Here is a 23,067-nt window from a genome sequence, read left to right on the forward strand (position 1 = left end):
TTCATGCCAAATTATCCTTTCATTTCCTTCAGAAAAGAAAATAATTACTATTTTATTTTTTTAAATACAGAATGAAAAATTGAGGGCAGAAACCAGACAAACTTAAAACACGGAGGGCCACAGTGTCTGGGTGGATTTTGGTGTGTACCAGAACTGAATTCCTGCTATATTTCAGGAATTGAGTTACGAGAGTCAGCACACCTCGTTTCCAAAGCCTAATTTGGCAGTCCTTCACTAGGGCATAGGCAACATATCCTGTGAAAGGTCTCTCTTTATTCCACGCAGCTCTGAGCGTTTAAGGAGATTAAAAACAAAAGCAGGACAAAGCGCTTTGTTTGAAGCCTGCACGTGAGAGTTCTCTCAGGAGAGCGACCCCAAGCTGAGCTGACCCTGGAAACAGCACCAGAGACCTGAATCCAACCCGCGCAGATTATTTAAAATCTTTTTCCTTTCTGTTAAAAAAAAAAAAAGAAAAGAAAAAAAGCCTAACTACGGACAGGATGTTGGAAACTGCAATAGCCATAATCTCTGTGTGCAGAACATCAGATACATGAACCTGGTGTAAACTGGCAGCAATGATGCTGTTTCTTGGCATTGTACCGACTCAAATAAAAATTAAATAAATAAAAAATTATAAAAAGAAACAGGAAGCCATGATGGGGTGGCCATATTAGGACATCCCATATTTGGTAAAAAAAAAAAGAAAAATGTTTGTCCTGTAACAAAATTGACCTTTAATAATAAAATAATAAAAAATAAAATAAATGGCACTTACGGTTACTGTATGTTGTTTAGAACAGCACTTAATGTGTATTTTACTAGTTATGGATGTGATGCTTTACCCTGTGGAAGAACCTGTGCACTTGTAAGTCGCTTCGGATTCAAAGCATCTGCCAAATGACTAAAATGTCAAATGTAAAATGTAAATTGATTAATGGCTTAATTGAGTGTCTGAAAAAAACGAAATTACTTGCTTGACATTGCGCTCCGGCGATTGACGGGAATGAAACACGTTGAGGCTGCCGTTTCGTTAGCATGCGCCGCGGCGTGATTGCTGTGACATCACTTCCCCCCCGCCCCGGCGAGGCAGCGCTGGCAGCCCCGGTGCGGTCGCAGTGCGCCTCATCCCGAACGCAGACACGGCCCCCTGCCCCCGCGCCTCCTCTCCGCCCCGCTCCTGCAGCGACAGGCCCGCACTGTTTACACCGAGGAGAACCATCTGTTCAGGATGAGCAAGGCGGCTGAGAATCGCTCTATCCCCCCCCCCCCTGCCTCTCGCACGCGAAGGCCCCCAGGAATGCTGCCCGGCGCACTGCACTGACACCACCGACAGACAGACAGACAGACAGACTGACTGACAGACAGACAATTTTACAACCTGCAATTTTCACCCCCCCGCACCCCCGGCCCTCCGGTCTGCAATAAAGAGCAGAAACATTCTGACATGACCCCCCCCCCCCCCCCCCCCCCCCTCCTGACCTTGAGTTCAGGAAGACACCTGACAGCTGGGAGGGGGGGGGGGGCATCTCACACACTGGACATGAATTACATCATCTGGGGCAGCTACTCCCATCTCCAGTAACTTATAATAGTGGAGAACACACACCTGATTTATACTGGGACAGCCAGAGAACACGACGCCCCAGCACGCACGGTACTGTACAGCACCTACGCCCGCCTCGCGAAAACCACACACATCATTTCGCCGTGATGTTTCACCTCAGGAGGTAAGAGCGGTCGTTTGGCGGTCGGAGGGGTTACCGCTTCGATCCCACCCCGGGTGTGTCAAACTGTCCCTGAGCAAGACGCCCAACAAAAAAATGCTCCTGACGAGCTGTTCGGTGCCTTGCATGGCAGCCGATCGCCGTCGGTGTGTGAGTGTGTGTATGAACGGGCGAATGAGAAGCATCAGTTGTGCAGCGCTTTGGATAAAGGCGCTATGTAAGTGCCAACCATTTACTTATCATTAGCCTTGGCCCAAGGACCCCCCACGGACCCCAGCTCTAAAACCAGGGCCCTGCTGCGATGGCCCGCCCGTCTGTGTGTCACACATCAGGGAGCAGTGCAGGGCGCTGGGCTGGTCACTCAGTAGCAGGGCTTCAGGAGCCCCGCTGCACAGAGCAAAGCCACGTGAGACGGACGGCTTCAGCGAGCAGCTCGGCTGCAGGAACGAAGCGTAATGAAAATAAGAACGTGCCTCAGACATCTTCAGATACGGGCGACTGATGAGAAAAAAAAACCCTGGATGTAAAATCTCAATTCTGCACTCGTGTCAGTTTACCGCCAGGCACTCACACGAGCCGGGGTACTCTGCAGGGCCGCGGTCTTACCCTGAGAGAACAGCTCTTACCCTGAGAGAACAGCTCTTACCCTGAGAGAACAGCTCTTACCCTGAGAGAACAGCTCTTACCCTGAGAGAGCAGCTCTTACCCTGAGAGAACAGCTCTTACCCTGAGAGAACAGCTCTTACCCTGAGAGAACAGCTCTTACCCTGAGAGAACAGCTCTTACCCTGAGAGAACAGCTCTTACCCTGAGAGAACAGCGCCAGTGTATTTATAAAACGCCACCTCTGCTGTAATTCCGGGCTTCCGTCTCAGGAAGGACTGTCCCAGCACCCCCGTTCCCCGTTCCCCGCCCGGAGAACACAGGAAGAGAGCCCTCGACCCACCTGTCCAGGAATAGACCCACGGACAGACGGGCGAACTCAATCATCCCGCGATAACCAACCCCCCCTCTCACCCAAAGACCCTCCTGTGCTTATTTTTCTTTTACGGATTCAATTACCCCATCCCGGATAGCGTTCAGCGGGGGCCCTTTCCGTAGCCAGCCAGCTCCTGAAAGCAGCAAGAAACATCCCTGCAGAGGGTGTGGATAGTTCATATTACACCTACTGTCGTCCAAATATGTGTATCACATCCAAGCTTACATTTTACAATATTGCCAAAGAGCACACAGTCGTGTGATGGGCAGTACTGTGAGCTATCTTCCAATACTTTCATCACAGTCAAGTTAATGCTTCAAAGGCAGAATTAACTGCATAAAGCAAAGGAACCAGTAATCCTTATAGTACAGCACAAACCTCTGTGATGAAATGGACAAAAAAAGAACAGAAAAATTATTAAGTATGTCCCTTTAAATATTCTGTGCCAAAGATGTATTTAAGACAAATATATAACTAAACAAAATAAATAGAAACTCTGTCGCCCAGCTAATAGGACAAAGTGCTAATGGTTAATGAAAAATATCCAGGTGAGTAAATGCATTGCATGCACAAATGCTGAAAGATCGGTTGATGTCGCTCTGAATAAAACGGTCTCGACGGGTAAATGTACAGTAAGGGTACTGGTTAGGGTGAGCAGAGTCAGGGACAAAGTAACCCACACAGGGAAAGTGTGAAAGTTGGGTTCACGGGGAGTGAAGGTGCCAGGTATAACCGCAGGGCAGCAGCAGGAGGGAGAGAGCCGGTGACACACCGCACGTTTAACGGGGCGCAGAGTGTGCAGGGCCGGGCGGGAGAGGAGTGTCATTCCTCTGTAATTTCGGGGACGTTCGTGCGGTTTGTGCGGTCGCTCATCTCCCCTCAGCGCAGGTGCTGCGGTCCCTGGCGATGATGACTCAGAAAAGAAGTCGTGCAGAAATGAGTCTCGGCAAAATATCAAACGCAATTAATCGAGTTACATCACGTCACATCGAGTTATATCAAGGCTTGCAGTCACTCAATACATTTATACATTAAAGCATCTGTTTAAGCGGTTAATTAACCTCGACTGGTCGCCTGGGCAAATTTAGAGGCACGCGTAGCAGCCCTTGATGTAGTCGTGCGTTTCGGATCTAGGACAGGAAGCTGATCCCAGACCAGCCGCTGGTCAGCAGCACCAGCCCAGCAGTGCCCACTGGAGCCCCAGCTCAACGCGGCCTGCGGGGAGAGAACGTGGAAGCAGAGCGCCGGGGTTTTACCCTCTCCGTTAAACTGCTGAGTCACGGCGAAAACGCCGTGCACTCTGTGGCTCTCCGAAACCCCCTGCCCCCCTCCGGCCGAGGCCAGCCGTCCTCTCAGGCTTCCTGCCCCGTACACAAGGCCGGGCCCCGGGGGCCCAGACCTCAGGAAGCCCCAGAGAGGCACCGGAGGCCTGCTTTTCAGCACCTCCCTCGCCGCCAGCCCCACGCGGAGGCTGCTGAGGGGGGTCTGTGGGTCTTTTAATGAAAGAATCAGGACAGCGGACACACCACACAGCGCCCCCTGCTGGGGGGGGGGGGTGGACTGTCAGTGCGGGCCAGAGGCTGCCTCAATCAAAGCCCCCAGAATGCACTGCTCTCACACTCCCAATGAGATGCATGTAAAGCGTAGTAAGGACACGTCCTTATCGTGCAAAAATAAATCTGGTGGATCTATGGTGTGTGTATACATATGTTAAGTGTAAACATATCATAGATTCAACAGATGAAAGTTCATGGAATCACATGCCTGCTCTTTAAGGTAAAGGCTAGAAATCCAGATTGAGTGCTGGGAGTAGCATCAATCCCCACCTCCTGCAGCATGCCAGGGAAACACTGCCTAAAAATGTACAGTTATATTTTAAATGAGGGTCCAAGAAAGTAAAAAAAGAAAATTTAGTGTACAGCACAGCTTTTAAAATATCTCTGCTCCTTTCACACTGTTGCTGAGCGGCTGAAAGGCCTTGTTCAGACACTTGTTTGTGCGCTGAAAGGGTCCGGTGTGTTGTGACTCTCTCTCCAGTGGTGAGGTCTTCACTCATCTGCGGCCTGTCTGTCAGCAAGTCTGAGGATGCTGATAACTGCTCCATTCGGTCTCAGACAGGTATTTTCACCTGAACGAGACACTTCTGAGCAGGTAGGTATGCGGTTACACAGCCCACAGGTTACTCACTACGCTTTACGGATCCTCCCAGAAAAACAACGATGTGTAGATAAAAACACTCATATTCATATTCTCACATCGGAATATTCCCAAATCTTTTGCGAGAGGCTTTAGCATTGTTTTGCGTTAAACCTCTTTAACCGACCCCCGTACTGGAGTTTTTCAGCTTCAGCCAAGGACAGCTCACCGTAAGCACACAAGAACGGCACTATTTACAACCCGGTTCCAGCGCCGGAATTCGGATCTATCAAACCCCTCCGCCTTACGTCAGAGGTTTATCAAAATGATGCAGTGCTAATATCCCAGAATTCAGATGAATCAGTTCCACCCACAGTGGAGAGTTATCCAAACACTGCAGTAAAACGCTGAGCTGCCCCGTCACCGAATACCGTAGGTCTCAGACTCAGAGAATCTCAAAGAAGGTCAGTCAGCGTTTAAACTCGGAAGGCGAGGGACTACTGGCGCACGCAACTTCCTCTTCCTGTCTGTGGAGCTCAGTGCCACTGCAGACAAGAAAGGTGGAGTCAGTGGTTATTGTTAAAATAATAACTTTTCACGTTATTTATAGGGATAGACTGAGCCATGCCTTGCCTGCTTTTTGCTGCCTGCTTTCACGGCTGTTCACATCCGGGTGTGAAACACATTATACAAAAATAAAATTGGTTGGTTGATTGAAAAATAAGTTCAGAAGGAGGTGAGAATTGAAGACCTATTCAGAGTAATGGAGGGCATCTGTGCCAGCAGAAAAACCAACATCAGCCTGTTTTACGCTGAACTATAGCCCAACAGTACAGAGCTAGCTGCTACTCCACAGAAGCAACTGCAAAAAGCTCTTGACTGTATTGTGGCCTGCCTCCAGGTGATGGAACTGATTTGATTTCGGCTTGGCGCATATCTAGCTCCAGTGCCGGCTTGTGTCTCATGTAGTTTGTCACTCTGTCACTGTGATTGTTAGTGTAGTTTATCACTCTGTCACTGTGATTGTTAGTATAGTTTGTCACTCTGTCACTGTGATTGTTAGTATAGTTTGTCACTCTGTCACTGTGATTGTTAGTATAGTTTGTTACTCTGTCACTGTGATTGTTAGTATAGTTTGTCGCTCTGTCACTGTGATTGTTAGTATAGTTTGTCGCTCTGTCACTGTGATTGTTAGTATAGTTTGTCGCTCTGTCACTGTGATTGTTAGTATAGTTTGTCACTCTGTCACTGTGATTGTTAGTATAGTTTGTCGCTCTGTCACTGTGATTGTTAGTATAGTTTGTCACTCTGTCACTGTGATTGTTAGTATAGTTTGTCGCTCTGTCACTGTGATTGTTAGTATAGTTTGTCACTCTGTCACTGTGATTGTTAGTATAGTTTGTCGCTCTGTCACTGTGATTGTTAGTATAGTTTGTCACTCTGTCACTGTGATTGTTAGTATAGTTTGTCGCTCTGTCACTGTGATTGTTAGTATAGTTTGTCACTCTGTCACTGTGATTGTTAGTATAGTTTGTCACTCTGTCACTGTGATTGTTAGTATAGTTTGTCGCTCTGTCACTGTGATTGTTAGTATAGTTTGTCACTCTGTCACTGTGATTGTTAGTATAGTTTGTCGCTCTGTCACTGTGATTGTTAGTATAGTTTGTCACTCTGTCACTGTGATTGTTAGTATAGTTTGTCGCTCTGTCACTGTGATTGTTAGTATAGTTTGTCACTCTGTCACTGTGATTGTTAGTGTAGTTTGTCTCTCTGTCGCTGTGATTGTTAGTATCTGGCAGATGACTCCATTACATCATTATGTTAAACAGGTCGGACGAAGGAGAGACAGACGCCGGGTGAGGTGGGGGGGGGTGCTGGGGTTTGGGCAGGTGTGCGTTCTGCCCCTCCCGATCCATCCTGCAGGACCGGACGCTGGGGCAGGGGGATGAGCTAGCAGCACAGCTGGGCCGTTTCTCCCCCAGAAGGTTTCGGGGGTAAAGGCCCCAGCTGCTGTCTTTAGTGCCTCGTTAAACACGGCCCGGGTCACACTGGGGCCCGGCTCACACTGGGGCCCGGGTCACACTGGGGCCCGGGTCACACTGGGGCCCGGCTCACACTGGGGCCCGGGTCACACTGGGGCCCGGCTCACACTGGGGCCCGGCTCACACTGGGGCCCGGGTCACACTGGGGCCCGGCTCACACTGGGGCCCGGCCCACACGAGCTGTCTGCGCCCCACACTGGGGCCAGCATACCTGTCTGAATCGCCAGTTCGGTCTGGAATCAAAAACAAATTCATCAATAAAAACTGTGTAAAATCACAGGGAAACAGTGTGCAGTCAGTGTGTTCAGTGATTTCAGTGTGTTCAGTGTGCAGTCAGTGGGTTCAGTACAGAGTCAGTGTGTTCAGTGTGCGGTCAGTGTGTTCAGCGTGCAGTCAGTGGGTTCAGTACAGAGTCAGTGTGTTCAGTGTGCGGCTAATGTAACTTGCCCATCGCCATCGTTGCAACCATAAAACCAGATGCAGAAAGCAACGCTTCCTCTGCTTGTGTCAGACGTCAGGCTCGTTGCTTGAAGGAAGCAAAACGGCTTGTGATAAATCTCTCTCTCTCTCTCTCGCATGCGGTTTCTCGCTCTACCCCTCCCTTTCCCCTTCCCTCCCTCCCTCCCTCCAGGGCGAACAGGTCGAGCCTTGAACCTGGCCGTTTGGGCCCAGGAGTGGCAGGTGACAGCTGGACCCAACAGCAGGGGGTCAGGCGCGGCCCTGGGGCTCCGTGACCGCGGTGGTGAGGTGACCGGTCGGGCGAGGAGACCGCGGTGGTGAGGTGACCGGTCGGGTGAGGAGACCGCGGTGGAGAGGTGACCGGTCGGGCGAGGAGACCGCGGTGGAGAGGTGACCGGTCGGGCGAGGTGACCAGTCGGGCGAGGAGACCGCGGTGGAGAGGGAACCGGTCGGGGGAGGAGACCGCGGTGGAGAGGTGACCGGTCGGGGGAGGAGACCGCGGTGGTGAGGTGACCGGTTGGGCAAGGAGACCGCGGTGGTGAGGTGACCGGTCGGGTGAGGAGACCGCGGTGGAGAGGTGACCGCGGTGGAGAGGTGACCGGTCAGCGAGGAGACCGCGGTGGAGAGGTGACCGGTCAGCGAGGAGACCGCGGTGGTGAGGTGACCGCAGTGGTGAGGTGACCGGTCGGGTGAGGAGACCGCGGTGGAGAGGTAACCGGTCGGGCGAGGAGACAGCGGTGGTGAGGAGACCGGTCGGGGGAGGAGACCGCGGTGGTGAGGTGACCGGTCGGGCGAGGAGACCGCGGTGGAGAGGTGACCGGTCGGGCGAGGAGACCGCGGTGGAGAGGGGACCAGTCGGGGGAGGAGACCGCGGTGGTGAGGTGACCGGTCGGGCGAGGAGACCGCGGTGGAGAGGTGACCGCGGTGGAGAGGTGACCGGTCAGCGAGGAGACCGCGGTGGAGAGGTGACCGGTCAGGCGAGGAGACCGCGGTGGTGAGGTGACCGCAGTGGTGAGGTGACCGGTCGGGTGAGGAGACCGCGGTGGAGAGGTAACCGGTCGGGCGAGGAGACAGCGGTGGTGAGGAGACCGGTCGGGGGAGGAGACCGCGGTGGTGAGGTGACCGGTCGGGCGAGGAGACCGCGGTGGAGAGGTGACCGGTCGGGCGAGGAGACCGCGGTGGAGAGGGGACCAGTCGGGGGAGGAGACCGCGGTGGTGAGGTGACCGGTCGGGCGAGGAGACCGCGGTGGAGAGGTGACCGCGGTGGAGAGGTGACTGGTCAGCGAGGAGACCGCGGTGGAGAGGAGACCGGTCAGCGAGGAGACCGCGGTGGTGAGGAGACCGGTCGGGCGAGGAGACCACGGTGGAGAAGTGACCGGTCGGGCGAGGAGACCGCGGTGGAGAGGAGACCGGTCAGCGAGGAGACCGCGGTGGTGAGGAGACCGGTCGGGCGAGGAGACCACGGTGGAGAAGTGACCGGTCGGGCGAGGAGACCGCGGTGGAGAGGTGACCGCGGTGGTGAGGAGACCGGTCGGGGGAGGAGACCGCGGTGGAGAGGTGACCGGTCGGGCGAGGAGACCACAGACACCTGCCCACAGGTACGGACAGGACGTCCACGGCAGCCGGCCCCCGGCCTCCACAGCGGTGATGGACGCCCCGGCTCTGCTTTCAAGCGCAATTACCACAGCCTTAATCCACTGAGGGACACCCCCTCCCAGTCCAGTCCTGAACGCACACCGTGTCGTTCACGACCATCCCTGCCCTCGTGCCTGAATGTGCTCTCTGTTCCTCCACAGGCTGCAGGACTGTGGACGTCAGAACAGCAGAGTCTCTGACCTCTTTCAAACGCAGACTGAAGGCTCATCTCTTCAGGCTGCACCTTTCCCTCCCTACCTCACCACCACGATTGGCCATTAAAGCCATTTAGCCAACACATGTGTTCCATAGTGTATAAAAAGCAAATGCATAAAAATACCATTTAATAAAAGCTAGCGCTTTGACCACGTATGAATTGTTTGATTACAAACTGAGAAAACTAAATATTAAATCAGAAAACCCCAAACTTTTGAATGGTAGTGTATAATCTTTACATTTTTGTTTTGTACAGTTTTCAGTCACAGATATGCACTAAAACACTTTTAACGTTGTGTTTTTGGTCAGTTCCAAATTAAGCATAAATCAATAACTGAACTAGAATGAGACCAAGTACAGCTTAAGAGATGTCAATATTAGCCTAAATTAAAGCATCATTTTCAAAAAAATCCATCCATCGCTGTCAGAGATATGGCATGCAGAGTTGGGGAAAAAAAGAAACAATAGGAAATCCCCAGCTTCAGAGATAACACAATTTTGCTTCTTAATAAACGGCCGAGTGCTGTTCTCAAACATCTGCTTGTAACCGTGCGCCGTTTTATCACCAACAGGTGTGCGGTTTCGCACGAATGAGTCACAGCATCCGACAGACTCTGGGCTGTGAAAGCAGACCCTGGTTTATTATCCACAGAACGGACTGAAAACAGAAGTTTCCTTTAAGTCATCCGTTGAGAGTGGAGAGAGGAGACCTTCTTCATCTTCAGAATGAGGGGGGGGGGGGGGGGGAAACGCAGTAATGCACTTATCCTGCTCTCGCACATCACAGTGTGCATCGCGGAGGTGCTGAAGAAGCCTGGCGTTTCTGAGGAGCTTTCAGCTGAAGTAAAACCCTAAGAGCTGAAGTTCTCCCGTTTCCGTTCTCTTAAGAGTGTCCTACTGATGCAAGGACGGCACTGTGAACATGCAACGTGCACAGCGCCAGGGGAAAACCAATCAGCCCCACACAATCAGCCTACACGGGACTTCAAGGAATCAGTCATCTTTCAGCATATCACACTGCCCCAGAGCGTGTTTGTTTACCAAAGGCCCGGATAGAGATCGATACCCATGTTTTTCCTCATCACAGTCAGGAGTGGGGCAAACGACTGCAGAGACGGTAGTGGAGTTACCCGCCACCCCCCCCCCCCCCTTACAAACTCAACTCCCTGCTACAAAATCAATCAGCCCCAACCGCCCAGCTCCCCCATGCCCGGCCCTGTCGATATTAGCCAACTGGCCTATATACAGGCTGGTCAGTGGACTTGGTGAACAGAAGCAAAGCAGCCACACGTCCCCCCCCCCCCCCCCCCCACTTACACCCAAACACAGCCACACCACACCAGTCTACCCCCCACATTTCCACCACCGACATCCCCAGAACAGGCTGGGTACATATAACAACAGCCAAAACAACAAGCATGAAATCTACAATCTTGAAATTCTCAAAACAAAAAAACGTTAAGTGGAACCACAACACTACAGGCCGCCGCTGACATCACATCTGTGATCCTCACATCACCTCATCCGTCGGGCGATCATCTGTCACGGAGTCCCGCGGTCGGGTGGGAACAACGGTCGGCGTGACATCAGCGCGGTCATTGTCCCGCTGAAACACGGTCCCCCCCGAACACACAGGGGACCGCCGTCACCTCCGCCCGCCCCCGTCACAGAGCTACAGCACCTCATTGTTCACGGACGCCCAACCCCCCCCTGTCCGGGAACTCCCATTACCACTCGGGGCCACACGCGCTCCACACCTCTGACCTCATGCTGGGAAACGAAGGAGGAAGCCCAGGGGAACGGGGGGGAACGGGGGGGGGGGGGGGGGCAAACGTCCCCGAAGTAGATTCCAGAACGCTCCTGTGAGGACAGGCCAGGAAGTTGATCAGGTATAATCTATTGCTGGAACCCCCCCGGGCCTTACGTTTGTCGTGGTCTCGTGTCGTCTGCGAGGGGAGGACTCTCCCGTTACTCTTCACTTTGAAAAAAAACAAAAAACGGCCAGCTTAGGGATGGAACTTTCAAAAGGTATTACACCTCAGGTACATTTTTTCGTTTGTTTTCAGAATTCATCAGCGTCAACCCCCGGATTCGTAATTTGTCATTATTTCCACAGGAAAAGGGATTCGCCTTGAAAAGGCACTAAAGAACGAGGCAGAGAAGCACAGCAAACACACTGGACCACACAGATGAAAGAGCACTTGGACACAGCGGTGAAGATACACTTCATTAATTCTAGCCCTCTTTGTAGACGAGAGAGAATCTTGGACATTACGCTTTCCCACAGACAATCATCTTCTGCATGAGCTCCTACATGCAGCAGATTCAATGTTTTGGGGGCAAATTTAGGACCTGACTATGAAAAAGCTGTGGAGCACAAATCCTGACTAAACACCAGATAGAACTGGCAGTACAAACCTGTATAAACCAATGCTATCTGTCCAGTGTTCTAATAATACCACGCAAACATTAATCCAGTCATGGCAGGTGTCCTAGACTCCTGGTAATTTTAAGATATACTGAATATATAATAAATGTGCACTCTACTCCCTTTTCCTGTAGCAAATGAAGTTAGTTCGGAATTTTGCGAAGGTAAATTAAAAAAATAAAGGTTAGAACTGAATAAAAATAAACAGAATGTTCCCTCAGGGACATAAACATTAGAAAACTATAGACTAGTTCAGATTCCATCATGTCTTTCAATAACAAAACAGAACAAGTGAGAGACTTTGCACTGTAATCACACAACACAGATACCACATAATACCGATGTCAGAGATTGCCACTGTTGTGTACTGTAAGTGGAAGTTGATAAGTTCACCGTCTGATGTGTTCTTATCTAAGAACACGAACAAGAACAAGCCATTCAGCCCGTCGGTCATGTGAGTTTATTTCAGCTGTTGCGATGTTCTGTGAATTCACAAAAAATTAATAATGAATTACAATTTTGTCCTAAAAAAAATATAAAGACAAAACGCATGACAGGTTGGCTTAGACGGGGGCCTGGGCCTATGTGACAGATAGCCTGTTGTACGGCGGCTCGTCAGGCCACCGCGAGGAGCAGTGTGTGCCACGAGCGGTTTCGTGATGTAGGAAGCCTGTCTTATGAGCAGGGACGTACAGTACGATCACACATAAGCCCTGGGCTTCTTACATCACGCATCAAAGGAACGGAAAGCCCGTCTCTCTCTCTCTCTCAGGTTATCAATAAATCAGCCATGACCCACACAGCTCCTGACCCCACAATGTTCATCATACAGGCTACAGCCAGACACACATCCCCTAACCTGCACTGTTCATCACATACAGCCAGGCACACAGCCCCTAACCTGCACTGTTAATCACATACAGCCAGGCACACATCCCCTAACCTGCACTGTTAATCACATACAGCCAGGCACACAGCCCCTAACCTGCACTGTTCATCAAATACAGCCAGGCACACAGCACCTGACCCACCACCTGCATTTCACCTGTTCACCTGATGGATTGTTCGGGGAGACGTTCTGATGCAGTGCAGGTACACGTCCAGCCCCGCCTGAGATTAAACAGCGTAGGCTCACCTATCCGAGGGTGACATAACCGCATCCTGTTTCCTGAGCACTACCTGTGCAAATCTCTGCTTTCAATAGCGAGAAGGTGGGGGGGGGGGTTCAGATGTGAGATCAGAGTAGAGCACGGAGCGGTTTAATTACAGGGACTAATGACTTACTGGCCCTGTGGTTCATTAAGGCCATAACTCAAAACCACCCCTCTGCCTGGATGAATGTGGATTTTAATATGGTTCAGGACAGAACACACTGCACTAGCTCAACCCACTCAGTCCCAAACAGGTCCTCGTTCTGTGTGAGAAGAAAAATCAGAAGGGACTGATTTTTAAAAGTATTTGAAAAAATTCTGTTATTCATCATTGTATTTCTGAAGATCATAAAACATGGATTTAATAACGGACTCTGGGCCTGTTTGTTCGTTATGAATGTCTGCATTTATATAGCGCCTTTACCCAAAGCGATGTACAATTGATGCCTCTCATTCACCCATTCGCACACCGACGGCGATTGGCTGCCATGCAAGGCACCAACCAGCTCATCAGGGGCAATTGGGGGTTAGATGTCTTGCTCAGGGACACTTCGACACACCCAGGGCGGGATCGAACTGGCAACCCTCCGACTGCCAGACAACTGCTCTTACTGTCTGAGCCAATGTCGCCCTATAGATCTGGGTTCCTCACAAAATCAGGGACTTGTCTGCCACTGTGAGTTTTTTTTTCCTCACAATGTTTGAGGGTTCAGGCTCAGTACTGTCCGTTTTTTGGACCTGCTTTGTGACAGCGTCTCTGTAAAAAAGCGCTATACATATAAAACGTAACTGCATTACCGTAAATCATCGCAATCCAACACAATTATTTTGTGAATGCATCCTGCAGTGTTGTGTGTTCTACATCTACATCTTCTGAAGTACATTACTTCCCAGTCGGTTGAGTCATTCACAACGGGTCTTCGGGGTTGCGCAAAAGAAACTTGGCAAGACGGGTGCCGATTGCTTCCCTTTGCCCATCACACTGCCCAGCTGGGTACTGACAACACGCCATTTAGAGTCATCTGCAGAGTGCTCCTGTACCCTTCGAGAAACAAGAACCATATCCTGCTTAAAACCTGGCAGAGCAATCTCCGCCCGGCCGGCAACGGCAGTCTAATTGACCGGCCAGGTTTTCGGGACATCTGAAACAACGAAAACAACACCAACAGGAGAACTCGGGACGGTTCTATTAATACCCGAAAATGGCTCGCACCATTAAGTTGTGGGAACAGGGCTGTGCGAGAGAGTGCGGAGGCCTGTAAATTGGCTGACCTTTCGGAAGATCGGAGAGGCCGTTTGAATACCGATAACCAGCCCCTCGTACCGAGAGCAGGGCTGACTGGCTAACGAAGAGCTGCCGTGGCAACACCACGGCGTGAAGGGTGAAAATAACACACAGAGCTGACGGAGAGTAACTGGCTGTTCAGGAGCGATGTCGTGATTGGCTGTTTCCGATCCCTCTCTCTCCCCCCCCCCCCGGCTCTGACACATTTGTGAATAGAAAACATAAGAAGCCGAGATTAAAGATCTAAGAATATTAGTGACCTGAACAGGAACTGAAAATGCTGGTCCATAGTACATAATTCACCCCCCCCCCCTCCCTTTTTTTATCTCCCATTCAAACGTATTCTGCATTCCGCGTTAACCGAGCTCATTGCACTTAGGCTAGAAATACAATCAACCAGCAATAAATCGATTGACTGAGTTTATTCCCTGTTGATAATGACCACGTATTAGCGACGCTTAGAGTAAGCGACCCTTTGAATCATAAGTTGAACCGTATCGCACTGTGGATCGGTGAGAAGACCAGGCCTAGACCTCCGATGGATGACTCATGCTGCACGTTGTGCGGAAATCTTTCCGTGTTACCTGTCCTTCCATCGTTCAGTGAGTGGGTGCACAGCGATGACGCTGTCCTAGGGGTCTGTACGATATCGCCTCGAGGCGTATTACACACCCAGAGCCCCGGTGTGTCAAGAGCGTTACCGCACAACTGAACCTCCCGGTGACCGTGGGCGTGGCCCGCCAGCTGGGCGGCAGGGTGTACCGCGTCGTCAGGGCAACGGGCCTCTCTTACTCACGTTGATGTCGAGGCTGCACAGGCTGAGAGCGTCGGCCTCCCTCCTCCTCTGCTTCCTCTTCTTCTGCGGAGAGAGAAAAACACGGCGTCTGAGTGCAACCCGACCCCCGGCTTCCTGTCAACAGGAGGTGAGGGAGGAGGTGGCGGAACGTCCCTCTTTTCCTGCAGAAGCGCATAACCTGGACGAGAGTGTGTGACGTTCCCTGCTGTACGGTCTCCAGGGTACCCTCCACCGCCACCGCCACCGCCACCGCCACCACCACCGCCACCACCACCACCACCACCACCACCACCACCACCACCACCACCACCACTGTCAGCCACTGTGATGTAATGTACATCCTTCATTTTCCTTTCACAGAGTTAAAAAAAAGTCATGGAATGGTAAATGGGTGGCATTAAGCTCCTTTATCCATTTACATTTTTTACATTTTACATTTTAGTCATTTGGCAGATGCTTTTAATCCAAAGCGACTTACAAGTGCATAGGTTCTACCATAAGTCAGAGCATCACATCCAGAAACTAGCAAAATACACAGGAAATGCTGTTCTAAACATAGTTGTCATCAGAAGTGCATTTTTTTTTTTTTTTTTTTGGGGGGGGGGGGGTTAGACAAGGATAGGATATCAGAAAGGAGGGGCAGGGGAAATCAGGAGGGAGGACTAAGGTAGAGTTTGAAAAGGTGGGTTTTGAGTCTGCGTCAAAATAGGGGGAGGGATTCTGCTGTTCTGACAGTGGTAGGCAAGTCATTCCACCACTGAGGAACCAGAACGGAAAACAGGCGTGAACGTGCAGCTCGACCGCCAGGTGCACGTAGAGAGGGAACCGTAAGGCGACCAGAGCTGGCAGACCGGAGTGGTCTAGCTGGGGAGTAGGGAGTGATCAGGGATTGTATGTAAGGTGGGGCAGTCCCCTTAGCAGCCTGAAATGCCAACACTAGGGCCTTGAAACGGATGCGTGCGGCAATAGGAAGCCAGTGGAGGCCAATGAGAAGCGGAGTGACATGAGCCGACCTGGGCTGACTGGTGATCAGGCGGGCTGCAGCATTCTGGACCAGCTGGAGGGGCTTGATGGCACATGCTGATCCAAAGCGCTGTACAATTGATGCTTCTCCATTCACCCATTCATACACACACTCACACACCGACGGCGATTGGCTGCCATGCAAGGTGCCGACCAGCTCGTCAGGAGCATTTAGGGGTTAGGTGTCTTGCTCAGGGACACTTCGACACAGCCCGGGCGGGGGATCGAACCGGCAACCCTCCGACTGCCAGACGACTGCTCTTACTGCCTGAGCCATGTCACCCCAACCAGATGCTTGTCCTACAGTACCCCGTTGCAATCCAACAACATTGTATGTTTTCATGTTCTGTTTCAATGTGTTCTGAGATATCCTCAGCTCTTGGCTTGCTGCCTAACCTTGCGTTAGATAGCGTTGTTGAAATGCACGGCGCTGGGCCGATAGAGAGGGAATGCTGGGAGAATGCAAACATTGAGGTTTCTTTTTTTTTTTTTTGCTTTAAGCGGGAAAACGACTCGGGTCACAGCAGATACTGGCGCGCCTCAGTCGCCCCCCCTAAAGTGCTCATGCTAAGCCAGGAGAGAGACTGCACAGCAACAATACCCTCAGAAAAACACGAAAACCGCATTACTAACGGGTCTTATCTCTCGGTTTCATTTTAACTTTCTTTGTGAACAGTACTGTACGCTGTCTTACATTACGTTCGTTGAGCAGATGCTCCTATTCAGAGCAACTTACAATGTTAGGGAACATCCATCAGAGTTAGTTATTTGAGCTACTTATAACAAAAATGAACAGGGAAGATAAAAAAACACAATGCACACAGGGGTACTTATTTCAGTAACATTCAGACCAACACGCTAATATTTCACATCATTTCAGTGCTAAATGTAGGTTAACATTGAGCCATAATACAAATACATATAACACAAATTAAATACAGTATAATACATATAAAAAGATGATGGAGTCCTACAGCTAACAGCCATATAAAGTCATGAAGCATGCTACAACAATTCAAAAACATTTTCAACAAAAACAATTCCAACATTTGAGGTCAAAAGAGGCTCTTGAGACGTGACTATTTCCAGCCGGTCCTTATCGGAGGCTAAAAAAAGACCAGGGATATGAATAATCTGCGGAATATGTCAGAGCTCCAGACCTAATCAAAGCCTTTCGCCACCGTGAGCCTAATTTCCTCCTGAAAGTCCAATCACTGCCCATTTTAATGGTCTAAATCTCTGCCCTGTGATTCACACAAACACCAGGGCCATTAAAGGCGCTGAACGGAACTGATTATCTCAACTGATACCATTCTTTGTGTTTTTTTATTTTTTATTTTTTAAACCATCCCCTCCTCTGTACAGCACACACAAATGTGAATGAACATTTGGAGAGAGGGGTGACATTGGCTCAGCAAGACACCTAACCCCCAAATGCTCCTGACGAGCTGGTTGGTGCCTTGCGTGGAAGCCAATCGCCGTCGGTGTGATAGTGCGTATGAATGGGTGAATGAGAAACATCAATTGCACAGCGCTTTGGATAAAGGCGCTATATAAATGCCAACCATTTACCATTGACCACCACAGTACCCAGAAGCCATAGCACAGCTGAGCCACACCGTCGTGCCTGCACATTGTGGCCTGGTTCAGCGGGGAAGGTTCCCCCGAGCAGCTTGTACCAGCTGAGGAAAGCCGTTACAACGAGAGTGCGGGGGCGGCCGGTAGCGTAGTGGTTCAGGTACACGACTCGGCGGCTCGCAAGGTTGGTGGTTCTAATCCCGGTGTAGCCACAATAAGATCCGCCCTTGAGCAAGGCCCTTTAACCCTGCATTGCTCCAGGGGAGGATTGTCTCCTGCTTAGTCTAATCATCTGTATGTTGCTCTGGATAAGAGCGTCTGCCAAATGCCATTAATGTAATGTAATGTAATGTCATGTCATGTGATGTGAACGTGGAGGAGCCCTAGGCCAGGCCCACTCAGAGTGAAACCAGAGAGAGTCAGCGTTGAGTCAGATCTGAAAGTCAGTGGGGGGTGAGGGTTGAACGATCGTCCGTGCTCTGCAGCAGGGGTGCAGGACGAGGGCCCGTCGTGTCCACCTCAGAAGGGCAATCGCCAATCTGATCCGCTGCATTTTTTATACGGTCATGACTCATGAGATACAGCAGGGCCACACGCAACTGAGGTGTCATGTCAGTACCGATCCGTTTCTCATACAGGTCAGAATTCGAAACTGAAAAACGGGGGGAAACGAAAAGGAGGTGTGAGACAGTACAGAGCTGCCGAGAGTCTGGCTAAGATAGAAATGCAACATGTTTGCTTAGAGACATGCATTGCAATTTTGAGTACAATGGTTGATGGACAACAACCAGCAAAAGAGATCACAAAGCTGTCGATATGGGCCGCCATTAAACAGGATTACTGTCTGGTGATACTGAAAGTGCTGTTTTATCCTGTGAATATTTTTTGCTAAATGGGCTTCTGGGTGAAAGAAGGTAGGGGAATGCTACATTATAGGTCTCAACTGACAGTGGTGCTTATAGCCATTTAGAGAATTAAGCCGGGGTAATTTAACAAAATTCGGCAAACACACCAGCCCTGCATGAAGGGAGCTGTGGACTGTGAAGAACTGCCGTCATGGAAACCGTTTTGCCCAAAAAGTTCCGGATGCATTTTGCCTGATCCACATAAGGCCAAAACACACTGACAGAGAGACAGACACACGGACACCTCCCACATCAACTCCGCCCCTCCCCGAATAACTCCAGGGTGTATACCTGCCCCTGACTCACTCACAACCCTGGAGCTGAGAGACTTCCCAAACGTTTCCACAGGTAGCTATGAAGTAACCACAGGTGAGGAGTTCAGAGAGGATGACACAGTGTGTCTCAGAGGGAGTGAAGCAAAACTTAGTTACGTTTTGTTTTGTTTCACTCCCTCTAAAAAATTTAATTTTACGTTTACATTTTCGTAATTTGGCTGATATCCAAAGCGACTTACAGTTGATTTAGACTAAGCAGGAGTGGTGGAATGCGGGGTTAAGGGCCTTACTGAAGGGCCAAAAGGCTGTGCAGATCTTATTGTCGCTACACCGGGGATCAAACTATCGACCTTAATTTTGCACATACGGCCAAAGTAGCAGCCCCAAGCACGCATTTTTCCCCATGATGCACAAGACCGATGTTGACACCCGTCTCATTATTACATTACATTATAGGCATTTGGCAGACGCTCTTATCCAGAGAGACATACAGTTAATTATACTAAGCAGGGGACAATCCTCCCCTGGAGCAATGCAGGGTTAAGGGCCTTGCTCAAGGGCCCAACGGCTGTGCGGATCTTATTGCGGCTACACTGGGATTCGAACCACCAACCTGGCCTGTCCCAGTCACGCACCTTAACCGCTACGCTACAGGCCGCCCCGTCTCCACGGGCAACGTTAAGAACGTCAAGAACGCTGCACTCCCAGCTTTAATGAACGGTTTCCACTCAGGACAAACACTGCCACTTCCCAGCATGCTGTGGCACCGTTGCCTAAGTTGGAAATCACAACGTTACCGGAGAACGGACCCCTCGTCCCGGTACCCTCACGCTCAAAAACCCAAAACAGGAACTCCTTCAGCAGATAAGCCTCCAGCCACCAGCACCACTCCGCCTCAGCGGCCGCAGAGCTGGTGTTGTCGATGTTTTGAAGATTTGGGTCTCGGGGAGAGGATAACAGTGATCAGGCATGGCCACCTGCGCCGTCTTGAAGAGATTACACTTCCTCCAAACACACCTGCTCAGTTTCCCCCATGTGCGGTTCCACCAGACACCGCCGTAATAATAGCTCAATTTCTGTAAAAAGGAAAGAAGTGGTCACGGTTTCTTCGGGCTATCTGCACTTCAAAGGAAAGCGTAACTATGTCCTTTAACTGCCATTCACAGCCACAGCTGAAAACAGTGTTATTTCAGAAAGGGAAGTGTGCTGAATATAGAGCATTTAAGCGATACACTAAGCATAGGTTTCCGTGGGTGGGGGCTTCAAAGGGTCACCGTTTGGAGAAGTCCATACCCTCTCCATTTTGAACCCAAATGTGGAGCGCCCCCATTCTAGCTTTGGGCCAGTCCCGTTACTGCGACACACTGTATAAAATCATGAGGGAATGGGTTTGCTTGTGGAACCATTAATGCAATGATCCAAAACTCCAAACTGTTGCAGAGAAAAACCAGCAAACCATGCGCTCCTCTAGGATCAGAATTGGTGGCCTCTGATTTACAACATAGATATATAGAACTGTACTTTCCTCTAGGATCCTCAATGCATTGTCCCTGGGTTTGATTTGTACTTTATGGGACGTCGCTCTGGATAAGAGCATCTGCTAAATGCCTGTAACGTAATGTCACGTAACGTAAAATTAATTTCGATTTAATTCTGATTTGACACCTACACCAAGCCCCGAAGAAGAGACACACAAAAATGCTACATTTAACCAGAAAACATAAAACATTGGTGAGTGAGTGTAAAAGAGGGGGGTGGGGATCAGAGGGAAACAGATGCAGGGTGAAGAGGTGGGCCTCCCGCCTGCCTGTGAAGGCCACACGCTTCAGCGAGCACTCATCCACTGAGCTGATCTCAGCAGTGATTTGAGAGGTGCAGCCTCTCGCCTGCAGAGCACTTCCTCTTGAAGCGACAAGCCACAGCAAGCCTCTTCCAGGGGGCCCGTCGAGTGCACCGGCTAATGGCCGATAATTCAGCGGGTGTCAATACAGCGGGCGAAGAAGCGGGAAGTTCAATCAAGAAAAACGAACACTTGATACTTGAAGGAGCTCCACACAGGGCGGAAACGTGTGCTTGATGTTTTCTTCTCCTACACCACCCAACCCACACCCAACTTTACAGTGTCACATCTCACTTGTGGATATTTTTTCTAAACATCTCAAACACGTTCCCTGTTCACTGTAGGATGGAAAAATACAAAATGGCTGACTACGATGTGGAAAAACAGGTGAATCATTTCAGGCGACGGTGATGCACAGAGGTTCACCCCACCATGTCACATGATATTATTGCATAATTCACCACATTCGTCATGTACTGTGTCTACTATATTGCGACCAACGTATAAATGATAAAATGAGCATGTATTAGAAGTATACTTTTTTAGCAAAGTGAAAAGGATATGTGAATATTTTATAAGTATGTTCATGACAGATGTAGCATTGACAGAATTGGCATAATAAGACCATAATACCGATACATAAATAGAAATTCATTAAAATACTAATAGAGCCCACAGCAGCCAGCTAGCAGTCTTCCTATTGCGTGCTCATTGATCCCCTCCTGGTGCAGGGGGCTAAGGACAAAAACGACTCACATAACTGTCAGACCCTTACTGCAGGAAAACACGCTTTAACCAACACAAACGAGCAAAGCCTGACATCTACCGCATCAAAACAACTTGCTCTGATTTGTCAACAACATCGGAATGATAGCATCAAGTATTTCTGTGGCAAGATACACGCGCGTGCACACACACACACACACACACACACACATCTCACACACAGTTTACACATACAGTTTCTCACTCAGTCGAGACACGAAAATGAGTAAATGTACAGTCTCTCTTTTACTCCTTCGCACACACACATGGCCAGCCCTTACACACACTCTCACACACAAATGCTCACACACACAGACAGAGGCGCAGACACAGACACACACACACACACACAGCCGGCCCTTACACTCTCTCACACACACTCACTCACACACTCACACACACACACACACACACACTCACACACACACTCACACACACACTCACACACACTCATATACTCACTCACACACAATCACACACACTCAGACACACTCAGACACACTCAGACACACTCAGACACACTCAGACACACTCACGCTCACACACGCTCACACACGCTCAGACACACTCAGACACACTCAGACACACACACTCACGCTCACACACGCTCACACACGCTCAGACACACTCAGACACACTCAGACACACTCAGACACACTCAGACACACTCGCCCCCACATGCCCGCCCGTCCCCCTGGTTGACTCACCCTGTGGTTGACGAAGAGGCAGCACCCCATCATCGGAGAGGCAGGGGACGCCGGGGGGGCGTCGCTGTGTCTCCACGGCAGGGCCACGGGAAGCCCGGGTACGACCGCGCGAGAGCCAGCCCTGTCCCCAGCCCTGTCCCCAGCCCTGTCCCCAGCCCTGTCCCCAGCCCTGTCCTCAGCTCTGTCCCCAGCTCTGTTCCCTGCTCTGTCCCCAGCTCTGTCCCCAGCTCTGTCCCCAGCTCTGTCCTCAGCCCTGTCCTCAGCCCTGTCCTCAGCCCTGTCCCTCTCCCTCTACCCTCTCCCTCCGCTGACAGGGTCCCACGCCAGAGCAGAGCGGCACAGCTCCCAGAGTGTGCCTTGCACACACACTCGCACCGCGACTGACCCACACTGCACTGCTCCGCTCCGCTCCGCGCTGTGCTGCTCCACAACAGGATGTGAGCAGGGGGAAACCCGCTACTGCTACGCTGGGGCTAAGGGGCCACCGTCTCCAACAGCCGAGTTGTTTTTCTGTTGTCTGGAGTGTGTGTGTGTGTGTGTGTGTGTGTGCCTCCCCCCCCCCCCTTTCCAGGGAGCCGAAACAACGCAGTTCTGGCGGCCCTTCCAGATAACGTGGCTAACAATGGGCTCTGTTCGTTTGTTATTGATGTCAGGACTGAACTTTGGGAAGGGAGGGAGGCCTCCCGGTCTGAAGAAACGCACAAAGTCCACCTCACCTCACCACCCCTTTACAGATAATTCAGAGGGCTACTGATCCCCCACAAGTACTGAATCTACACATGCTTCTAAAAAAAAAAAAGTAAAAAGGTAAAAAAAATGATCATGAATATACCGAAAGTGAACTAGCCTGTGGAAAACTAACCAACTGACCAAGAGAACAGACCATAGCCTGTTCAGGCTAAAGGCAGACTAATTGCATACCAAGGAGATACTATCTGGAGCAACCGTTTGTGGGACCGTCTCTAACCATGAGTAACATATGGTCAGAGCTGGGTTTAGCCAGTATTGGGCAATGGAGCAGAACACCGTTTCGCAACAAAGGATTCGATCGTCAATAACGATGTGTGCCTTTTTAAAGCAAAAACTGCAGCAGGGCATTGGATTTTCAAACTAAAATATACTAA

The 23,067-nt window shown here is 50.5% G+C and overlaps 1 protein-coding gene across 2 annotated transcripts in view; it reads right to left on the reverse strand.

Annotated features, from left to right (window-relative positions):
* The window catches only part of arhgef3 (Rho guanine nucleotide exchange factor (GEF) 3), a 102,795-nt gene that overhangs the window by 39,922 nt on the left and 39,806 nt on the right, over positions 1 to 23,067 (reverse strand). The window contains exons 1-2 of one of the 2 annotated variants that reach the window (XM_061219505.1): positions 21,944 to 22,071; positions 14,851 to 14,913 (exon numbers count right to left, since the gene is read on the reverse strand). In XM_061219505.1, coding sequence (XP_061075489.1) covers positions 14,851 to 14,913; positions 21,944 to 21,976 — 96 coding nt within the window. In that variant the 5' untranslated portion in view covers positions 21,977 to 22,071. Of the gene's footprint in view, positions 1 to 14,850; positions 14,914 to 21,943; positions 22,072 to 23,067 lie in introns of those variants that run through there. The other variant, XM_061219503.1, reaches the window with a different exon arrangement.

Source organism: Conger conger, chromosome 14, assembly GCF_963514075.1.
Source record: "Conger conger chromosome 14, fConCon1.1, whole genome shotgun sequence".
NCBI lineage: Eukaryota > Metazoa > Chordata > Actinopteri > Anguilliformes > Congridae > Conger > Conger conger.